Here is a 22,896-nt window from a genome sequence, read left to right as displayed (position 1 = left end):
TTATGCAAAGATTACAATAGGTTGCAGTATTTTTATTCCATTTAGTCATTGGAAATGGATATTTTGAATCAATCAATTAACCCCAAACCTGATTAACATGTTGATTCTTTAATATTTAGTGATGGGAGTTTGAGTGGCAAGAATTTCCTCTAATATAAGTCTTTTTCTGTGGTTTTTTGTTTGATTTATTCCTTTCCTTTTACAGTGTTGTGAATATCATACTTAAGGAAAGCATTTTCTGTTCTTGAGGGGGTCATGGCTTTTGGAAGGTATTCCCGAATTGACGAGAATTCTTCAAGTGTTAGTAATGCATATTAGCTCAATTGGTAAAGCTTTGTGCAATTGCACAATGATGTAGGTTCGAATCCTACATAGGCAACTATTTGTATTTTTCTTTATGATATTAGTTCTCCTACTTGATTATTCTTTACTTTTGAATCAACTCTATTTAAAAAATGTGCAAAAGTTTTGAATATTAACGAATCCGAACTTTAAAGTTTAAAAAATGAGCAAAATTTTTAAATATTAATGAATCCTTACTTTAAGAATTTAAAGTAATTTTTTTGGATGTTAAGTAAGCTTGAGATTTTAAAATATTTGCTCATTTAGACACAAATGAGCAAAAAAATTTAATGTTAACAAATATGAACTTTAAAATTAAAAAAAATGGCAAAAATATTTTCTCATTTGTGTAAACTATTAAAAATGAGAAATTTTTATGAATATTAAGTAATCAAATATTTTAAAATATTTGCTCATTCAGACACAATGAGCAAACATTTTGAATATTAACGAACCCGCACTTTAAATTTTAAAAATGGGCAAAAATATTTGCTAATTTGTGTAAACTATAAAAAATGAGAAATGTTTTTGACTGTTAAATAATCTGATATTTTAAAATATTTGCTCATTTAGACAAAATGAGCAAAATTTTTGTATATTAACAAACCCGAACTTTAAATTTTAAAAAATGAGCAAAAATATTTGCTCATTTGTGTAAACAATAAAAAAATGAGAAAATTTTTTGAATGTGAAGTAATCTGAGATTTTAAAATATTTTCTCATTTAGACACAATGAGCAAAAGTTTTTAATATTAACAAACACGAACTTTAGAATATTAAAAATTAACAAAAATATTTGCTCATTTGTATAAACTATAAGAAATGAGCGAAAATATTTGCTCATTTATGAAAAATGAGCAAATTTTTTGAATGTTAAGTAATCTGGTATTTTAAAATATTTTCTCATTTAGACACAATGAGCAAAAGTTTTGAATATTAACAAATCCGAACTTTAAAATTTTATAAATGAGCAAAAATATTCGCTCATTTGTATAAACTATAAAAAATGAGCAAAAATTTTGTGTAAGGTAAAAGCTCGGGTTTGGATCAGATCAAGCTAAAGATTTTGTGTTTGTGCAGAATAATCTCAAACTTCAGGCTCTCAGGCATCGGAAAGTGGGCAATCAATTTAGTTCAGTTGTAGACAAGACCTTCTGTGGCTCCTCCACCAGTGCCGAAGAAGCCTATACTGAAGGACGTGGGAATGTCCTCCACAGTTGATGGGAAGGACCAGACTGTGAAAGAGAAAGGACCTATTCTGGTTGACAAATTTGCCTCAAATAAATTAGCAACTGATTCAACGGTTGCTCAAGCAGTAATTGCCCCACCTAAACCTGCAAAAATGCCTTCGGGAAAGTTTAAAGATGACTACAAGAGGAAGGGTGTTACTGCTGGTGGAACAAAGATGCGTATGGTTAATGATGATGATGATATGCATGAAAAAACTTTGGAACTTAGTATATCCATCGTTGGTGTTGTGGGTCGAAAAGGAAGAAAATGGAGTAAGGCGAGCTGCAAGGCTGCCAGATGTCTAGCAGCTAGAGATTTTGCTCCTGTCAAAGTGGAAATTTTAGAGGTTGGAGAAAAGCGCATGTCGACAGAAGAATTGGTATACAACTTGGCTACAAGTGAAGGTGAAATTTCTTGTTACCTATATTCTTACTGAAATTGTGTTGGTACCAACATGCAAGCTATGCCTATTAGCTCAATTGCTAGAGCTTTGTGCGATTGCACAATGATGTAGGTTCGAATCCTACATAGGCAACGTATTCATCTCTCTCTATCTGTTTGTTTTAATTTCTTGGTATTAGAAATTTAGAATTTAGACGATTTGTTGATATTTCTCTGTTTAATTTATAGTTACTTTTTAGTTATTAATTCTGGGTTTTTGTTAGATTCTATTTTTAATATCGTAGGTGATTTCTCATAATACAAGTATTAGATTTTGAAAAAAAAAAGAATATAAAGTTCTAGGCATAATTTTTTTTTGGAATCTGGGTTAGTCAGATATGTACTATAATATGGACGTGGATTGGTTAATGATAAAAAGAGGTGGGTACTTTGATTGAAGATTCTACGGATATTTGAATGAAAATATAAAATTTGCTTAGTTAGACATAATGAGCAAATTTTTTGAATATTAAGTACTAACAAACCCGAAATTATAAATTTTAAAAATGAGCAAAAATATTTGCTCATTTGTGTTAAGTATAAAAAATGAGCAAAAATATTTGCTCATCCTAACACTTTAAAAAACACAAACTTCAATTTACTATTGCTGCAATAGTGTTGTGCCGATTTTACCCCACCTTTCAACCTTAATTACTAAATTTTCCATGATGTTGGATGATGCCACGTGTTCCATCATCTATCTGCTTTATTTGATCGTCTTTGTTTCCCCTTTCTCTTTCCTCGACTATGGGATCTTTTTCCCCTTCCATTTTCAACAAACCCTAGCTCTCATCTTTGCAATCTCCTCCTCCCCCTTCACCTCTCTCCTTCCATCATCCTAGATTTCCAGATCGTCAATCTCCGTTCTTCTTCAAGAGGATGTTAGTTTATGGTGATCGAAGGCCCACATTCGAGGATTTTGAGAAGGAGTCCAACTATGGAACCATTGATACATTTGAAGGTGAAAATCGATTGTTTTCGGTAGTTTTGTTCTTGATTTTGCTATTTTAGATTAGTTAAACTCACTGTCTCCTTCCATTTTCAACCCTAGCTATTCGTTCTCATATGACGAATCTGTTGCTTCGTAATTCGCCTCTTCAATAACCGGCACCCAGGTTCACTCCTTCTTAATCTCCTCACTATCAGTTCGTCTCTTTCTCCCTGGTATGATTCACCTTTGTCTGGATTTTTTGAATTAGGGTTTTATTTCTTGCTTTTAATGGTTGATTTGCTTTTAATTGTTGATTTTTTTGAATTATGGCTGGTTTAATTAAATTGGAATATTGATATTATTTGAAACACGACTAAGTTTATTGGCACATACTTTAGATTAGGAATTGTAATTTGAATTCATCTGGCAGAATTTGGGATCATACTCGATTTCCCATTTTAATTTAGAGAATAAAATTACTCTTCTTCAATGTCTCCCATCATCACCATAATTGTTGAGGATTTTGGTCACGGGTTTTTGTGAAGGCAGATATATATGAGTTTGTATGATTGTAATTGGAGTTGCATTTATATGATTGTAATTGGAGTTGAGTTTATATGATTGGTATTGAGATTTCATGAAGTCTGTTACTTCTAAAGATAAGGTAATACATGAAGACAATTGTTCCATACTTACCATAAGATAAATACTGGTGCTTGATTTTATAAAGGTGCTTGATTTTATAAGATTCACTTTTATGCCAGATTAACCATTATATGTTGAGAGTTCTGATACAGGACTTTTCTGCCAAACCTTTTCATTAAGTTGGACCGTAGAAAATCCTGTTTGCCATAACGGTGGGGGTGGAAATTGCGTTACGGAGTAGATTTTTGTTTTAAGAACCAGAGTTTGTCAAGGCTTATTTTGGGAAGCAATTGTAAATTGCCAAATTTTATCTGAACTGCATTCTATGATGATTTTATAGTTATCAGAAACAACCTTTTTCTAAATTGACTAGGGTTTATTGCCTACATTATTATCTCCCTTAATTTATTTGAATCTCTGAGTACTCTATTATTGCTTGCAGGTGGTAATTATGAAAATTGTAAGCTATCCCAACATAGTCAATCTTATCGAGGTGATTAATGATCCAGACACAGATCACTTCTATATGGGTATTTTTTCCACCATTTCCTTTCGTATCACACTTCTGAATTTTTGTTTGTTGGAGGCTAAATGGATCTGGAATTTTTTTTTTTTGGCCTTTTAGTCAATGAAATTGTAATTTTCTTTGTTCAGTTGAGTATGTGGAGGGCAAATGGGATTGTGAGGGTGTTGGACCACCTGGTGGCTTAGGGGAAGCTATCATGAGACAATATTTACGAGATATTGTTTCTGGGTTAATGTATCTTCATTCACATGTAAGATCACTTTAGTTCCATTTTAAATTTTGTTGCCCCCAAGGTCCATATTGGTCTTATTTGTAATGCGCTTTTCAAAAAAAGTCTGCTTGGTGCTATTTTTTTTCTATTCGTATGGTGTTGGGAATCCAGAAGAGTATATGGGGATTCTGACACTTTGTTTACTGCATTTCCTACATCAAAATCATCTTAAATGTTGTCCCAATGCCTCTAAAAGAGGCTCCTGATCATTCTAGGGTAAAGGAGGATTGGATGTATGTAGCTTATTTATAAGATGAAAGATAGGTGGTTTCCAATTGATCTGTGATACCCTTAAAAAAAAATTTGATCTGTGATTCAAAACAAGAACTGAATACTGCCTCACTGCCCTACCTTTTTTCTCAGCGCAAAAAACTGTCTCCTACTTTACATTAAGAAAGAAGTGCAGAGAGTTTGCTGATTTATTTGTAATTTAGCATTAAGATGTGAAGTTTACTGCAGTTAATCTCTTTAGAAGTTCGAATCTTATGTAGTTCTCCTGGTGTTTTTCATTTGCAGTTAATCTAAGTCTATGATAGATTGATAGGTTGTAATAGATGATCAAGCTTAATGTAGTTATATTTACATTCATAACTTTTTCCACAAAGGTTCAGAATAAGGAGATAAGAGGAATGAACAGGGGATTCTTCATACCCATTATTAAATCTGTTATTCCAAACTTAGGGCTTTTTCTTTGGGAGGTGGTGTTGTTCTGTTTAGGTTTCTTTTGGTTATAACTATTTACTTTTGACTTGTTCATTAATGCATATTATTGCTGAAAGGAGAAGAAACAATGAGTTTTTTCTAGGAGTTTTTTTTCTTTTTTTTTCTTCTAAATTTGGCACTTGAACCATCTGAGTTGTAACTTCATTTTTTCACGTGGCTATTGGCATATATTGAATCTTAACAATTTTCTTTTCTTTTGAGAAACAGAATATAGTGCATATGGACATAAAGACTCAAAATCTTTTGGTTTCGCGTAATGGCACTGTAAAGATTGCAAATTTCAGTGTCAGCCAAGTTTTTGAGGTAATGGAATAGTATCTCATTATATTAAATATCAATTTATTTCTATTCTTGATAACTTTGTGCATGTGATCTTTTCCATTCATTATTTGGTTGAGGATACAATGATTTCATTTGATTCTGTTGCAAATGCAAATATATCATAACATTTCTAGAGACAACATGTTAGTACCTACATGCGGAGGTCAGAAGATATGGGAAGTGAAACTATAGTCAATATTTTTGTTGACAGTTGTAACTGGGAAGATAATTCTCATAACTTCTATGAATGTTATTTTTGTTTTTAAGTGACCATATACTGATATTACACGTTCTTTGTGCGCCTTTCTGTTTATCTATCAAGACTATTGTCAATTTGACATCTTTTTTCTTTTCTTTTAATTGTGTGTGTGTGCCCAATTTGTGGATGGCTGACAATAGTCCACGTAGAGGTACGTGCACCACTTTCAAAACGCAAAGAATTGTATATAAAACGCATATTAAACATTAAAAAAAATACGGGAAGCACATCCTTAGTATAACCCTCTGTACCCGAAATTTAGGGGAAAAAAATCTCTAGAAATTAAAACTCCTTTGATTTCGCTAATTCAGCAATCAGAGGTTTCTCCGTCTTCCCAAACAATCTCAATCTTCATCCCTAAAATATCTCCAAACTACCAGAAAATGAATTTATCCCCAATTTCATCACAGTGTAATTTGTATAGCTTTCTTATACACAACCGATTCGATAAAAGGGGTTAAATCTGAAGAAATTTAAATTCGCATGGCACTAGAAATTAGAGAACGAACACGGCGAACACCGAAGAAGAACACATAATAAAAAATCTTATGTACTAACTTTTTTTAAATTATGTTTGTGGTCTAATGTACGTGTTAGTAAAATTGCCGGTAAATTGAATTGATGTTGGTTTTTGAGAATTATATAGCTTATCTCAGGGTTGGTTCGGTTTTTGTGCCTGACATTTTCGGTTTTGTTTCAGATTTGATCATATCTTATTATCTTTTATGGTCTGGGATTGTGTGTGTTTTATCAATTATTCGTTGCTGGGAAATTGAATCATTGTTGCTTCTTTAGTGTTATTTAGCTTTATTGCTGGGAAATTGTGTAAGGTTATGATACATATGACATTTACATAGATCATGCGGAAACAACCATTAACCCAGGAAACATATTATTTACACATAATCATATAGCATAATTAGATGCATACTCTTTGTTGCGTGCCCTCCCTAGCTGCGCCCGAACCGAACAAGAACAAGTCTTTTAGGACTCCAAGTGTCGTCCCTCCGTAGATAGTCCACAGCACGTCCGGATCCGCCTTAAGATTGACCAACTAGAACCGCCCTTAAGGTACTAGAAAATTCGGCACTTTTATGAGCAAGATGTGTTTTAATTTTCTCTCAAAAAACTCACTTTTGAATACTTTGAAACTTATGTATAAATTATGACCCCTAGGCCTTTATTTATAGAGTTATGGAAAAGGAATCGTAATCCTAGTAGGATGCGAATTAATTGGAATTAGAATCCTACATGAATTCTATTTAATTAATTTATCCAATTAGGAATAGACATTTAATCATACACTGACTCTTGCAGATTCAGGAATCATGCATGAGCACAAACTCACACACACACGGCAGCCACAAGGGCTGCCCATGCGTGCGAGCAGCAGCCCGCGCAGCACGGCCCACGCAGCCGTGGCCCTTGGCGCGCGCTGGGCCTGCCTTGCGGTAGGCCTGGGCGCTGCCTTGGCTGGGCTTGTGGCGCGCACGCTTGCTGGGCGATGGCCCCGGCTTCGTGCTGGGCCTTCGTCCGGCAAGCCTCGTCCGATGCTAATTCGTACGATACGCTTCCGATTAAATTTCCATTTCCGGAATCTATTTCCCATACGAACAATATTTAATATTTCCGATTCCGGAATTAATTTCCGTTTCGAACAAATATTTAATATTTCCGTTTCCGGAATTATTTTCCGATTCCGGCAATATTTCCGATTCTGACAATATTTCCGTTTCCGGCAATATTTCCGATTCTGGTAATATTTCCATTTCCAATAATATTTTCCGATACGTACCATGTTTCCGTTTCCGGCAACATCTACGACTTGGATAATATTCATATTTCCGATACGATCCATATTTCCGTTTCCGGCAATATCATCGTTTCCGGAGTATTCATTTCTTGCCTGTGACGATCTTAGCTCCCACTGAAACCAAGATCCGTCGGTTCCGAATATTCATAGATGGAGTATTTAATGCCATTAAATACTTGATCCGTTTACGTACTATTTGTGTGACCCTACGGGTTCAGTCAAGAGTAAGCTGTGGATTAATATCATTAATTCCACTTGAACTGAAGCGGCCTCTAGCTAGGCATTCAGCTCACTTGATCTCACTGAATTATTAACTTGTTAATTAATACTGAACCGCATTTATTAGACTTAACATAGAATGCATACTTGGACCAAGGGCATTATTTCCTTCAGTCTCCCACTTGTCCTTAGGGACAAGTGTGCATTTCCTAATTCCTTTGTCGCTCGATGCTTGCTCTTGAACATAAGGTAAGAGTTGTCATCCTTATTATGTCCAGAGGTGTTCCTCGGTTTCAGAGTTCAACTGATCAAATAAACAGATAATCATAGCCTATGATTCATCCGAGCACGGCCATGCATTTCACAGTTTCTAGCTCTCCGAGTGGCCTTGTACAACTTTTAAGCATCTCATCCCGATTTATGGGAGGACAATCCCAATCTTGCGATCTTGAGATTAGACTTCGTTTGATAGGTGATTACCTGAGCGTTGCCTTTATAGCCTCCTTTTACGGTGCGACGGTTGGTCAACGTCAAAGCAACCAGTTCTCAAACAAGTAATCTCAAATCACTCAGGTATTGAGGATTTAGTGTCTAATAATTTAATGAAATTTACTTATGACAGACTTTCATCTCTTACAGTAAAGTTTCATAGGTCTTGTCCGATACTAGTCTTCCCAAAGTAAGTATCTATGCAAATGATTATGACATTGCCATGTCCACATAGTTCAAGAAACAGAACTACTAGTCATCTTGCATTCTAATCGTCTAACGTTTTCTATGCGTCCAATTTTATAGAAAACTCCGATTAGGGACCATTTTCAACCTTTGACATTCAAGTTCACTTGATAGACATTTCTTAGTCACAGGACTGGTCCTGACAGTCTATCTTGAATATATCGTCAAGTTGAAGGGACTCATCATTTAATAAACCACGAATTAAATGGAAAAATGAATTCCTTTCATTTATTGTGAATGATTAACCAATAATGTTTTACAAAGATTTAAACTCTAAAACTTTAAAACATTAAACAGAGACATCAAAGCCATTCTCCAATATGCTTGATTCCCATAGCTGCAGTGTGCGAGTTGTGCTTCGCTTGCGGCAGAGGTTTAGTTAATGGATCTGATATGTTGTCATCAGTTCCAATTTTGCTTATCTCGACTTCTTTTCTTTCAACGAACTCTCGTAGAAGGTGAAATCTACGAAGTACATGCTTGACTCTCTGGTGGTGTCTAGGCTCTTTTGCCTGTGCAATAGCTCCGTTATTATCACAATACAGGGCTATTGGTCCTTTAATGGAGGGGACTACACCAAGTTCTCCTATGAACTTCCTTAGCCATATAGCTTCCTTTGCTGCTTCATGTGCAGCAATGTACTCCGCTTCAGTTGTAGAATCCGCAATGGTGCTTTGCTTAGCACTTTTCCAGCTTACTGCTCCTCCGTTGAGGCAGAAGACAAACCCAGACTGTGATCTGAAATCATCTTTGTCGGTTTGGAAACTTGCGTCCGTATAGCCTTTAACAATTCATCATCTCCACCATAGACCAGGAAGTCATCTTTGTGCCTTTTCAGGTACTTCAGAATGTTCTTGGCAGCAGTCCAATGCGCCTCTCCTGGGTCTGACTGGTATCTGCTCGTAGCACTGAGTGCGTACGCAACATCCGGGCGTGTACATATCATAGCATACATTATTGAACCAATCAATGATGCATATGGAATCCCATTCATTCGTCTACGCTCATCAAGTGTTTTTGGGCACTGAGTCTTGCTTAGAGTCATTCCATGAGACATGGGTAGGTAGCCTCGCTTGGAGTCCGCCATCTTGAACCTATCAAGCACCTTATTGATATAAGTGCTTTGACTAAGTCCAATCATCCTTTTAGATCTATCTCTGTAAATCTTGATGCCCAATATGTACTGTGCTTCTCCTAGATCCTTCATCGAAAAACATTTCCCAAGCCAAATCTTGACAGAGTTCAACATAGGAATGTCATTTCCGATAAGCAATATGTCGTCGACATATAATACTAGGAAAGCAATTTTGCTCCCACTGACCTTCTTGTATACACAAGATTCGTCTGCGTTCTTGATGAAACCAAAGTCACTGACTGCTTCATCAAAACGTATATTCCAGCTCCTGGATGCCTGCTTCAATCCGTAGATTGATTTCTTTAGCTTGCATACCTTTTTAGCATTCTTTGGATCCTCAAAACCTTCAGGCTGTGTCATAAACACAGTTTCTGTTAAAACGCCGTTTAAGAAAGCAGTTTTGACATCCATCTGCCATATTTCGTAATCGTAATATGCAGCGATTGCTAACATTATTCGAATAGACTTTAGCATTGCAACTGGTGAAAAGGTTTCATCGTAATCCACACCGTGGACTTGCCTGTAACCTTTTGCAACCAATCTAGCTTTGAAAACTTCAAGTTTCCCATCCTTGTCCTTTTTCAGTTTGAAAACCCATTTGCTTCCAATGGCTTGGTAGCCATCTGGCAAATCGACCAAATCCCATACTTGGTTTTCAGACATGGAGTCTAATTCAGATTGCATGGCTTCTTGCCATTGCTTGGAGCTAGGGCTCGTCATAGCTTGCTTGTAAGTCGCAGGTTCATCACTTTCAAGTAATAGAACGTCATAGCTCTCGTTCGTCAAAATACCTAAGTACCTTTCCGGTTGAGATCTATATCTTTGCGATCTACGCGGGGTAACATTTCTAGATTGACCATGATTCTCACCAGATTCTTCTAAAGATCTCTGAGTTTCATCTTGAATGTCATCTTGAGCATTCTCTAGAGTTTGTTGTTCGACTCGAATTTCTTCGAGGTCTACTTTTCTCCCACTTGTCATTTTGGAAATGTGATCTTTCTCCAAAAAGACACCATCTCGAGCAACAAACACTTTGTTCTCAGATGTATTGTAGAAGTAATACCCCTTTGTTTCCTTTGGATAGCCCACAAGGATACATTTGTCAGATTTTGGATGAAGTTTGTCTGAAATTAATCGTTTGACGTATACTTCACATCCCCAAATCTTAAGAAAAGACACATTTGGAGGCTTTCCAAACCATAATTCGTATGGAGTCTTTTCGACAGCTTTAGACGGAGCTCTATTTATAGTGAGTGCAGCTGTATTTAGTGCATGTCCCCAAAATTCTAATGGAAGTTCGGCCTGACCCATCATTGACCTGACCATGTCTAGCAAGGTTCTGTTCCTCCGTTCTGACACACCGTTCCATTGTGGTGTTCCAGGAGGAGTCAATTCTGATAGAATTCCACATTCTTTCAGATGGTCATCAAATTCATAGCTCAGATATTCACCGCCTCTATCAGACCGCAGTGCCTTAATCTTCTTGCCTAATTGATTCTCTACTTCACTCTGAAATTCCTTGAATTTGTCAAAGGATTCAGACTTATGCTTCATTAGGTAGACATAACCATACCTACTGAAGTCATCAGTGAAAGTGATAAAGTAGCTGAAACCACCTCTAGCATTTGTACTCATTGGTCCACATACATCTGTATGGATTAAACCCAATAGTTCATTTGCTCTTTCTCCAACTTTAGAGAAAGGTTGCTTTGTCATTTTGCCAAGTAAACATGATTCGCATTAACCATAATCCTCTAAGTCAAATGGTTCTAGAATTCCTTCTCTTTGAAGTCTTTCTAAGCGTTTCAAGTTTATATGGCCTAATCGACAATGCCACAGATAGGTGAGATCTGAATCATCCTTTTTGGCCTTTTTGGTATTTATGTTATATACTTGTTTGTCGTGATCTAATAAATAAAGTCCATTGACTAATCTAGCAGATCCATAAAACATCTCTTTAAAATAAAACGAACAACTATTGTCTTTTATTATAAAGGAAAATCCCTTAGCATCTAAGCAAGAAACTGAAATGATGTTTTTAGTAAGACTTGGAACATGGAAACATTCTTCCAGTTCCAAAACTAGCCCGGAGGGCTACGACAAATAGTAAGTTCCTACGGCTAATGCAGCAATCCGTGCTCCATTTCCCACTCGTAGGTCGACTTCTCCCTTGCTTAACTTTCTACTTCTTCTTAGTCCCTGTGGATTGGAACATAAGTGTGAGCCACAACCTGTATCTAATACCCAAGAAGTTGAATTAGCAAGTATACAGTCTATAACGAAAATACCTGAAGATGGAACGACTGTTCCGTTCTTCTGATCTTCCTTTAGCTTCAAGCAATCTCTCTTCCAATGCCCCTTCTTCTTGCAGTAGAAGCATTCGGATTCAGAAGTGGGTTGACTGACCTTCCTCTTTGCAGATTTGGCGCCAGTTTGCTTAGTTGGGCTGGCCTTGTTGCCACCTTTCTTAGCATTCCTCTTCTTTCCAGATTTCTTGAACTTGCCCCCACGCACCATAAGCACATCATGCTTATCACTTTTGAGCGTCTTTTCAGCGGTCTTCAGCATACCGTGAAGCTCAGTGAGCGTTTTGTCCAGACTATTCATACTGTAGTTCAGTTTGAACTGATCATACCCGCTATGAAGAGAATGGAGGATGGTGTCTATAGCCATTTCCTGAGAAAATTGCTGATCCAGCCGACTCATATTCTCAATGAGTCCAATCATTTTGAGAACATGTGGACTTACGGGCTCGCCTTTCTTAAGCTTGGTCTCAAGAATTTGCCTATGAGTCTCGAATCTTTCGACTCGAGCCAGATCTTGGAACATGTTCTTCAACTCACTGATGATTGTGAAAGCATCTGAGTTGATGAACGTTTTCTGCAGATCCGCACTCATGGTGGCGAGCATTAGACATTTCACATCCTTGTTGGCATCAATCCAACGATTGAGGGCAGCCTGAGTGACCCCGTCGCCAGGAGCTTCGGGCATCGCCTCATCTAGGACATACTCCTTTTCTTCCTGCATAAGAACTATTTGCAAGTTCCTTTGCCAGTCAAGGAAGTTTTTCCCGTTCAACTTCTCCTTTTCGAGAATTGATCGAATGTTGAATGAATTGTTGTTTGCCATATTAAAAACTACAATTGAAAAGAATAAACAAATAAATAACCATTCACAGTTTCTCTTAATAAACTTAAATTCTAGCATACATGCATAATTCAATGTTTATTAAGCATTTTATTCAAGTTATGTGTTCCGGCAGGTGTGAATAAAATGATTCCAAGATCCTAAAATCATTGAAGAACTAAGCACAGTTTGTCGACTTAATCCTAGAACATCTTAGGTAAGCAAAAGCCTTTTGCTAATAGTCTAGAAACTATTCTTGGTTGATAGGTACGTCTAAGAACTTATTAGGTAAACCTATCGAATTTGCCACGACATAAAAGGACTCCTTACTTATATCGTTGAGTTTCACCAAAACTAACATGTACTCACAATTATTTGTGTACCTTGCCCCTTTAGGACCAATAAGTAACACCTCGCTGAGCGAAAACTATTACTAGATTGATGTAAAGGATATCCAAGCAAGTGTATATTTTGGCATGGCACCTTTTAACTCAATTTTTAAGTTTGGAACTTAAGGCTCTTACTATGTTGGTTAGATTTTAAGTGAACTAAAATCCTTAATCATGCAACATAATCAAGCTTTTGATCTCATGCATTTTAAGACATATTTAAAGCAATAAATAACTTAAAACATGCATAAGATATTTGTGATCTAGTATGGCCCGACTTCATCTTGAAGCTTTGACTTCAAAGTCCGTCTTGAAAATCTCCGTGGGAGGCACCATTTTCTTCAAATAGGATAAGCTATAACTAATTACAACTATTTGATGGTTCGCAGACCATATTTGAATTGAAAAATAACTTTGGTACTTTAGACCAATTACATTCAAATTAATGGTACGCAGACCATATTTTCTATCCTATTTGGGCCATACTAGTCACTTCATAACCTGCAAAACAGTACATATACAATATATACCATTCACCCATTCATTATCATGAATGGCCCACATAGCTGGTTAGTAAAACACATTATGCATCACGTAAACATTTGCAGCAATTAATCAAGGGCACCAATAATCTACCAATTATTCAGTCCTTATTAATTCTAATCAAGTTGTTTTAACCTTAAGGATTTGTAGACCTAATCAAGAGTTTATGACTAAAAAAAACGCTCCCACTTAAACCAATAAATTCATATGCTTTACCAATTTTAAACATAAAAATGTATTTCTAGTCCAACCGGAAACATACAAATTTAATTAAAATTTAAAGCTCATATCAATTTATAATTAAATCCAAAAATTTAATTTAATTTCAGTCGTGTTTAAATTAATTCATGATTTTAATTTTAGTAAAATAATTAGAATAAATTCCATTTATTATAATTATAATATTCAAAATTATAATCCAAGAAATTAATTCAAATTATTAATTTTAAAATTAATTAAAATTACGTGAACTGAAATTTTCAAATTAAACATTCAAAACGATCTAATCGTAACGCAAAACACCCTACGCGTTGCACGCCCATGGGCCGTACGCACACAGCCATTGCTGGCCATGTGCGCGCAGCTCATGCGCTCGTCGCATAGCTGCTGCTGTCCTATCGCAAGCCTCCGCACAGCGCCCCATCGCACGCGAGCTATCGCTCGCAGTGCGCGCGCGCGAGATCGCTCGCTGGGCGCGCTGCATCGCTCGCTGGGCGCGCTGGTTGCTCGCTGTGCGCGCGAGCCATCGCTCGCTGGGGCGCGACATCGCTCGCTGGGCGGGCGACATCGCGCGCTGTGCGCGCGAGCCATCGCTCGCTGGGGCGCGACATCGCTCGCTGGGCGAGCGACATCGCGCGCTGCGCGCGCGAGTAGTGATGGGCGCAGCGCTCGTGGCACGCGAGCTTGCGCTCGCTGCGCGCGAGGCTGCGCGCACTTGTGCGAGGCAGCGCGCGTTGTGGCGCAGCTCGCTTGCTGCCCACACGCGACTGCCTTGGCTCGCCCTTCGCCCATGCCCATTCGCTCATTGCTCGTGGCACACGACACAAGGCAGGGCTGCTGCCTTGTGCTCGTGCACTACGCCCTTGCTCATTGCATTCGTGCCGCACGGGCGACGAGCTCCCTTGCTCGTCGTCGCATGCCCGCATTATACAACACCCCTTAAGGGTAACACGAAGCGTCCATTGCTTCGTGCGTGCAAGTTATTTGAACGAATCGCATAAAAATTTAAAATTTATATTTAAAATTAATGACAAATTAATAAATATTATTAATTTCATAATTTTAGGGCGAAAAATCGAAAATTTATTATCCAATTGATTTCCGATTGATATGGATTCAAGTCTAGGTCATAAAAATTTAAAATTTATCGTAAATTTACAATTTTTATGGTGGATTTTAATCATAGGTTTCTAATTAAATTACAATTAATTATGAAAATCAAATTAATTCTAAATTATTCTAATTTTCAACAAATTAATCATAATTACAAATTAGATTGCATAATTAACAAGACTAGGCATTCAAACTTGTTAAACATATGCAGTAGGTCAATCAAAAATTCAAGATTTATCAACAAGAATCGCAAATATTTAATTTAACATCTTAAATTTACGAAATTTTGCATTCGAAAAACTAAAACCTTCGAAAAGTCATAGTTAGGCTTCGAATTTGAGAATTCTGGGTTCGGCAGAAAAATACTATTTTTGTCAAAATTTTAGAATGCCATTTACATGCGGAATTGACACAAAAATCACTCAATTCGGATGAGTAATGAAGAAACTGCCGAAAAACTGCGTACATATAATTAAATAAACGCAATTTGCAATTAATTAACAATTACGAAAATTAATCACCCCTTTTAATTCTTGCAAATTTGTAATATTTAACCATGTTCATGCAATTTAGATTATGAAAATAATAAGGGGCTCGTGATACCACTGTAAGGTTATGATACATATGACATTTACATAGATCATGCGGAAACAACCATTAACCCAGGAAACATATTATTTACACATAATCATATAGCATAATTAGATGCATACTCTTTGTTGCGTGCCCTCCCTAGCTGCGCCCGAACCGAACAAGAACAAGTCTTTTAGGACTCCAAGTGTCGTCCCTCCGTAGATAGTCCACAGCACGTCCGGATCCGCCTTAAGATTGACCAACTAGAACCGCCCTTAAGGTACTAGAAAATTCGGCACTTTTATGAGCAAGATGTGTTTTAATTTTCTCTCAAAAAACTCACTTTTGAATACTTTGAAACTTATGTATAAATTATGACCCCTAGGCCTTTATTTATAGAGTTATGGAAAAGGAATCGTAATCCTAGTAGGATGCGAATTAATTGGAATTAGAATCCTACATGAATTCTATTTAATTAATTTATCCAATTAGGAATAGACATTTAATCATACACTGACTCTTGCAGATTCAGGAATCATGCATGAGCACAAACTCACACACACACGGCAGCCACAAGGGCTGCCCATGCGTGCGAGCAGCAGCCCGCGCAGCACGGCCCACGCAGCCGTGGCCCTTGGCGCGCGCTGGGCCTGCCTTGCGGTAGGCCTGGGCGCTGCCTTGGCTGGGCTTGTGGCGCGCACGCTTGCTGGGCGATGGCCCCGGCTTCGTGCTGGGCCTTCGTCCGGCAAGCCTCGTCCGATGCTAATTCGTACGATACGCTTCCGATTAAATTTCCATTTCCGGAATCTATTTCCCATACGAACAATATTTAATATTTCCGATTCCGGAATTAATTTCCGTTTCGAACAAATATTTAATATTTCCGTTTCCGGAATTATTTTCCGATTCCGGCAATATTTCCGATTCTGACAATATTTCCGTTTCCGGCAATATTTCCGATTCTGGTAATATTTCCATTTCCAATAATATTTTCCGATACGTACCATGTTTCCGTTTCCGGCAACATCTACGACTTGGATAATATTCATATTTCCGATACGATCCATATTTCCGTTTCCGGCAATATCATCGTTTCCGGAGTATTCATTTCTTGCCTGTGACGATCTTAGCTCCCACTGAAACCAAGATCCGTCGGTTCCGAATATTCATAGATGGAGTATTTAATGCCATTAAATACTTGATCCGTTTACGTACTATTTGTGTGACCCTACGGGTTCAGTCAAGAGTAAGCTGTGGATTAATATCATTAATTCCACTTGAACTGAAGCGGCCTCTAGCTAGGCATTCAGCTCACTTGATCTCACTGAATTATTAACTTGTTAATTAATACTGAACCGCATTTATTAGACTTAACATAGAATGCATACTTGGACCAAGGGCATTATTTCCTTCAAATTGAATATTTGGGAGTCAGTGGTTTCAAGTGAGAGAAAGAGTAACAAGAAGAGGTATCAGTGAGAGGGAGTAAGCCAGCAGTATGGTAGCCATGAGTAGGGCAACGTATGAAGGTGCAGATTATCTTTTAGACATGGAATTTTGTGTCTTTAAAATCACCGTATGTAGTCTAGCCTTATTTTATTAAAAGAACAAAGACTTTGGATCAAATATGTAGTAGTACTTTGAGATTATACGGTGATTAGAATGTATTGGAGTATGGATGTTTTAATTTGTAAATGTAAATATTTTCTTGCTGCTATATAGATTAGTATAGCAATTTATGGTAGCGTATAGTGGAGTATTACAATATAGATTAAGTATAGCATACTTGGTTCTCTTTATAATGGCGTGGTAGTACCCTAAATCAAAGTTTTCAAGAAAAATGGAGTTGGCTTTGCATCAAAACAATACATTAATAGAGATTTCAAATAATTAACCAGAGACCAAACCGATCAGTTAATAATTAACCAGATGTTCTTCTTTGGAATACATTATGTTCTTATATATTCACTCCATGTTTTTTTAATATATATGTCTAATAATTGACCAGATGTTCTTCTTTGGAATAAATTATGTCCTTATATATTCACTCCATGTTCTTTCTTTTTTATTATTTGTTTAATAATTGACCTGATGTTCTCTTTTGGGATATATTATGTTCTTATATATTCACTTCATGTTCTCTTTTTTAAACGGAGCAATACTAAAGAACGTCAGCCTCCATGTTACGGAGTACTAAGTATGTGTTATTTTATACGTATTATCTTCGTACAAGCGTCTTGCTTGTATGTTCCTTAGTAATATCTTGTATGTTCTTCATGATAATACATACTAGCAACAAAAAAATAAGATTCAGACCTAAACTAAACACTAATAAAGATTGAATTGATATCACTGAACTACACATATATAATCCGCAAAATCAAAATTAAATTGTAAACCCTTTTCATTAGACTTTTTTTTATTCAACCGAAGTTCTGATCTACTTATTAAAACTATTTGCCAGATGGAATCTTGCTTCTTGAAGCTAATAGAATGTTCAGAGCTGGAGGATATTTTGTATGGGCAGTATTGCCAGTCTATAAACTTGAAGATAACTTGCAAAAGCAGTGGAAAGGTATCATTATTATTTACTTACACATGCATTTCCTGCTTCATAAGTAGGGAATTACCAGTGCTTACCTTTTTTATCACCGTTTTCCCTTCCTCCCCCTTCTTAAGACTTTTGAGTTTGCTTGAAATCCCTTACTTAAATTCAAAGTTTCCGCTGGTCAATATTTGAGTTGTTAATTTAGATTTCATGGAATCTGATACTCTTCAAGATAGGAACATATTTATTTATGCTTTTTTCTCTTTTTACTTATAAATCTACAGAAATGGAGAATCTTACGTCCCATATTTGCTGGGAACTGGTAAAAGGGAGGGTTATATTGCTATATGGAGGAAGCCTTTGAACAACATTTGTTATCTGAATCGTGAAGTTGGTGCGAAACCTCCACTTTTTGACCCGAACAATTATCGAGACAGTGTCAGGTATTGACCAAAAATGCTTTTGTATATTTATGATAGTAGTGGAGAACCAACCTGTGAGTTCTCCTATGCCATATTCCATAATCAAGGAGATATATCTGGGTTGCCTGGACCAAGATTCTGTTTTTGTTTCCCTCAAAAAAAAAGATTCTGTTTTTGTTAGCCTTACTATTTCATCCAGTCCGCTGTTAAGATGATTGAAGCTCTTTCTTCAGGATGATTCCTTTTATTTGTTAATGAGATGTTATTCCGCAACTACCTCTTTAGTAGAATGACTAATTCAATTCACGAATTTTGGCAGGCATGTGGGACAGAAGGTCTGTATTACAAGGGTACCTAATAACGGATGTGAATGTTGTCGGAGAGAGAATAAGTACCCTCAATTTTGCAGAGAGGGTTGCCTCTATAGTACTTGGAGCTGCTCGAGCTAACACTTGAACGTGAAGCAAATACTATTTTATTGGGTTTGTTCCTTATCTTTTTGCTTCTTTTCATTTTCAAGCCTTAAAACATTTGAACGTGGAGCAAATACTATTTTATTGGGTTTATTTCCTAATTTTCTGGGTTTATGATTTATACATAGTGTATGATATGTTCTTAATGCTGATTTCACTGAAGAGATTGAGGGCCTTTTATTGTCCGACTCATCTTTTATAATAGATGTGCCTAAGTTGTGTTCATTCGTATATAACATTCATAATCTATCATACAACTTGTACCCAAGTTGATTGCCATCTTACTTTGGTACCATATTAATACCAAGATCTTTTTATTTCTTACATGACAAGGACATTGAAAAGTTAAAACTCTCATAAATGTCCTGTAGAGAAGGGATCATTGAAGTAGCTAAATGTATGTTCTCTTCTCTTATCGAATTAATTTTGACTTAGTTTTGTAATTCCCTTTTTTGTTGCCATTTTATAATAAAGGTATTTTTTGTGTTTTATTGTCTTGATGTTATACTTCAAGAAATCGAGAAGTTTATAAATAGAACCTAAGCATTAATCTGCGCCTTTTTTCATTGTATTGATGAAAGTCTTTTTTTGTTTGTTTTTGAATTTCGTGTGGTGTTGGTTTAAGGTAGGCTGTATTTTACAAGAGTGAGACTAGGAACTACCCCAAGGGAATACAATGTGCAGATTATGGGTTCCATTTATTGACTGTCCACGGGCGAGTGGGTTTCATTTATGTTTCTACTCAATATCGCGCTTTATTGTGTGATTATTTGAATGATGGTTATTAGTTTCTGCTGACTGATATTAGGTCGAGCTCAATTTCTATGATATCAATGGCTCCTCAACTGCCAACGCAGTTTCTTGTTCAGACCCAGTATGTAGTACTATGGTTCCACCAGCATCGTCTCACTGCTCAGCTGAAAGTAAACAGTGCGGTTACTCGTTTCAATATGGTGATGGAAGTGGGACCTCAGGGTTTTATGTGTCTACTATGATGTACTTTTATATGATCTAGGGAGCTCTATGAACGCTAATTCACCTGCCTCTATCGTTTTCAGGTGAGGGGTATTTTTCTGTTCTAATTTGTTTACAATGGTAATCTATCTTGCTAACTTTTTTGTAAAGGATAAATATGTATACGAAACTGGTACATTGCAAAATAAATAGTTTACCTTTTAGCAAATTCAGTTTATATCTGAACTTACTTTGAAGGAGAAAATTTTCCTATCTATGCTTTTGCTGAATGTTAATGTCTACTCTCCTTGGTTTTCTGTCTTTTACATTTTTCTTTGTGCTTGTATGTTTTGATTTTAAATCTATGGTTCTGGTGCAGATGCAACAATTATCAATCTGGAGATTTGATCAATTCAGAACGTGCTCTTGATGGGATCTTTGGTTTTGGTCAGCAGGGCTTGTCCTTTGTATCTCAATTTTCTTCCAGGGTAATAACACCTCAACCATTTTCCCATTTTTGAAAGGAGGAGGAAATGGTGGGGTTATTCTGGTGCTTGTAAGATTTTGGGCCCAAGTATTGCGTATGGTCCACTTGTGCCATCATAGTATGTCTCCCAATTCTTTTGAGAACTTCTTGATTGTGGATTTTGTTTATTAGTTTCTTTCTTTTATTGTTCTTCTTCCTTTGATGTGCTTTACGGTCAATTATTGAACAAGTCTTGTATCCCCATCCCCCCCTCAAAAGTATTTTTAACCTTTTACTTCAAAAGCTCAATTTTTGTGGGTTAAACTTAAACCCAACATGTTGTCTACCTTGTACATATGGGCTTTGTCGTAAGTCATTCAGCCTTCACTGTTTGTAAATTTCATTTTGGATTTTATACATGTGAAAGGGTTGTCATCGAAAATCTGTGCCATTTGCTGAAACAGGACGGTGCCGCGCTTTGGTGCATAAGTTTTTAGAAGGTTCATAAAGGCCCATGAGTTACAATATTAGGAGGTCATTCGCATGTTTATTTTACTATTTTCCATACAAAACTTCCACTAAAGTATATACTTAAATAATACGAAGTATATACTTTAAATGTTCTATGCTGTAATTACTTAGTTAATCCACATACTTGGCAAAAGAATTGCGAATTTGGAGTTGGGTGAGTGGTTGGCAGTTTTCATCGAAGAGCGGAAAAGAGTTATGTAGCAGTTGAATACTGATCTATTAATAATAATCACCAAGCTATAAAGTACATAATTTATGTAGAAAGCAATCCACTATTGTCTTCTTTTGAACTGATCTTATAACTGTGAATTCAGTTGCTTTTCTAATTTCCGTTATTTGATATTGCTATTCCACAGGGAGGAGAGGATGCTGCCATTGTCAGATACATGTACACAAGGATGACTGAAATCACTAGAGAACTACTAGGAAAGATACTGGAATCACTTCACAGTTAGTGGAACTATTGAGGTAGTGGATGTAGACAGTGCAAGTGATGCAAGTGATGCAAGTGAAGGGACGATGTAACTCTCAGAATCACTGAACTACCAGTTCGGAAGTGGACTCAAGATTATAAGGAATTTTAAAGAGAGACAGAGATCAAATGATGTAGCAAAATTAAATGATGCGGCGAATATTCGGTGCTAAGGAGTTCTTTGAGATTTTTCAAAGATGCTTCTGATCAGGTATTGATGTACATTTCTCTATTTTCACCGATCGTGGAGTCTAGGACTTCTAACAGTCTGTGCCTCTCAATTTTGAGTTTCATAAAAAGGTTGTGATTCTTTTCATTCTGTACTTATTGTGCAACTCCTTTAACACCTAAGAAAACTTTAGAAATATTTTCAGCAGTAATGTGTAATGAACATGCCTAATAAAGATGATTCAGTTATTTCACCAGGGTTATGTGTGTTTAGTTTTGCAGTCGTTTAGCCGCTACAGGCATAAGTCACACCTAGCGACATTTATGTTCAACTCTAATATGTAATATCATGTTTGGGGTTATCAGCTTTTCGCTGACAAGAGTCATTAGCAAAGAGGAAAGCTGATTAGAAATTCTTAGCATTGCTTCTATTTCATTATTTAGCAGTATGTATTGGAAATATAAATGTTGTCATTGAGGATACTCAACATTGTGTCTGTCACATTAGAAAGGATGGCTGAACTTTGAAGAGACTGCATTTCATCCTAGCGGTTTTAGATTTTGTTTATAGTTCTTGAATAGTGTGAATTTTTTTTAAGTACCTACTTTTCTGTGAGTTTTTACAACTTCCTAGGAAAAGAAAGTTTGTTTTAGTTCAACCCCCTGCCTCTCGCTTTGCGTCTACTATGCTGTAAAGTTGAGCGGTTGTGAACTTAAGAAGTTTGTTCGAGTCTATTAGCTTCCTCAGTTCCTCTTTGTTTATATGAGATGATGTGATGTGCTGCATTTAGAAACTTAATTAAATAAACAGGCCATGAAGCTTGAAACATAATTCCACAAAAGATCGTGGCTCCCTTGTGGAAAGAGTTTAATCCTGAAGATTGGCATCTCGTGCTATTTTCAGATTTTGACTTGACTTGCGCAGTTGTTGATTCGTCTGCAATATTAGCTGAAATTGCAATTGCAACAGCAACAGCTCTACAAAGCCTTATATATCAGGTGATTGAGTATGACAGTAGTATGTGTACAATCAATCAATAACTGCAGGATAGACATATTTCTTGCTTCATCATTGATCAACTAAGTAACCATGAATCTTTTTTTGCAGAGTCGTATGTTGCCACAAAGTTAGCCGAGGAACTATCATGACTGTTATTTCTCCTTTCTCCTATTAGGCCGGTCTTTTTTAATTTTTCTAAACTTAGCCGTGTAAATTTTTTATGCTTAGCCATGAATTCTATATATGTAAACTACATCAAGTAATTAGTCATGTTTATTATCATCTTCGGAGTACTATATTCATGTCTT

The 22,896-nt window shown here is 36.5% G+C and overlaps 1 protein-coding gene across 1 annotated transcript; it reads left to right on the top strand.

Annotated features, from left to right (window-relative positions):
• The first annotated feature begins 3,512 nt into the window (after positions 1-3,512).
• LOC110802459 (serine/threonine-protein kinase GRIK2-like) lies at positions 3,513-21,298 on the top strand. The gene is made up of 8 exons (XM_056833389.1): positions 3,513-4,119; positions 4,244-4,365; positions 5,317-5,412; positions 18,019-18,129; positions 18,387-18,545; positions 18,844-19,006; positions 19,806-20,055; positions 20,331-21,298. The coding sequence occupies exons 1-5, from the start codon at positions 4,041-4,043 to the stop codon at positions 18,426-18,428; spliced, it is 450 nt and encodes a 149-aa protein (XP_056689367.1). The 5' UTR covers positions 3,513-4,040; the 3' UTR covers positions 18,429-18,545; positions 18,844-19,006; positions 19,806-20,055; positions 20,331-21,298.
• The last annotated feature ends 1,598 nt before the right edge of the window (positions 21,299-22,896 follow it).

The sequence above is a fragment of the Spinacia oleracea genome, chromosome 6 (assembly GCF_020520425.1).
Source record: "Spinacia oleracea cultivar Varoflay chromosome 6, BTI_SOV_V1, whole genome shotgun sequence".
Classification (NCBI taxonomy): Eukaryota; Viridiplantae; Streptophyta; class Magnoliopsida; order Caryophyllales; family Amaranthaceae; genus Spinacia; species Spinacia oleracea.
This window is presented reverse-complemented; position numbering and strand designations above follow the sequence as displayed.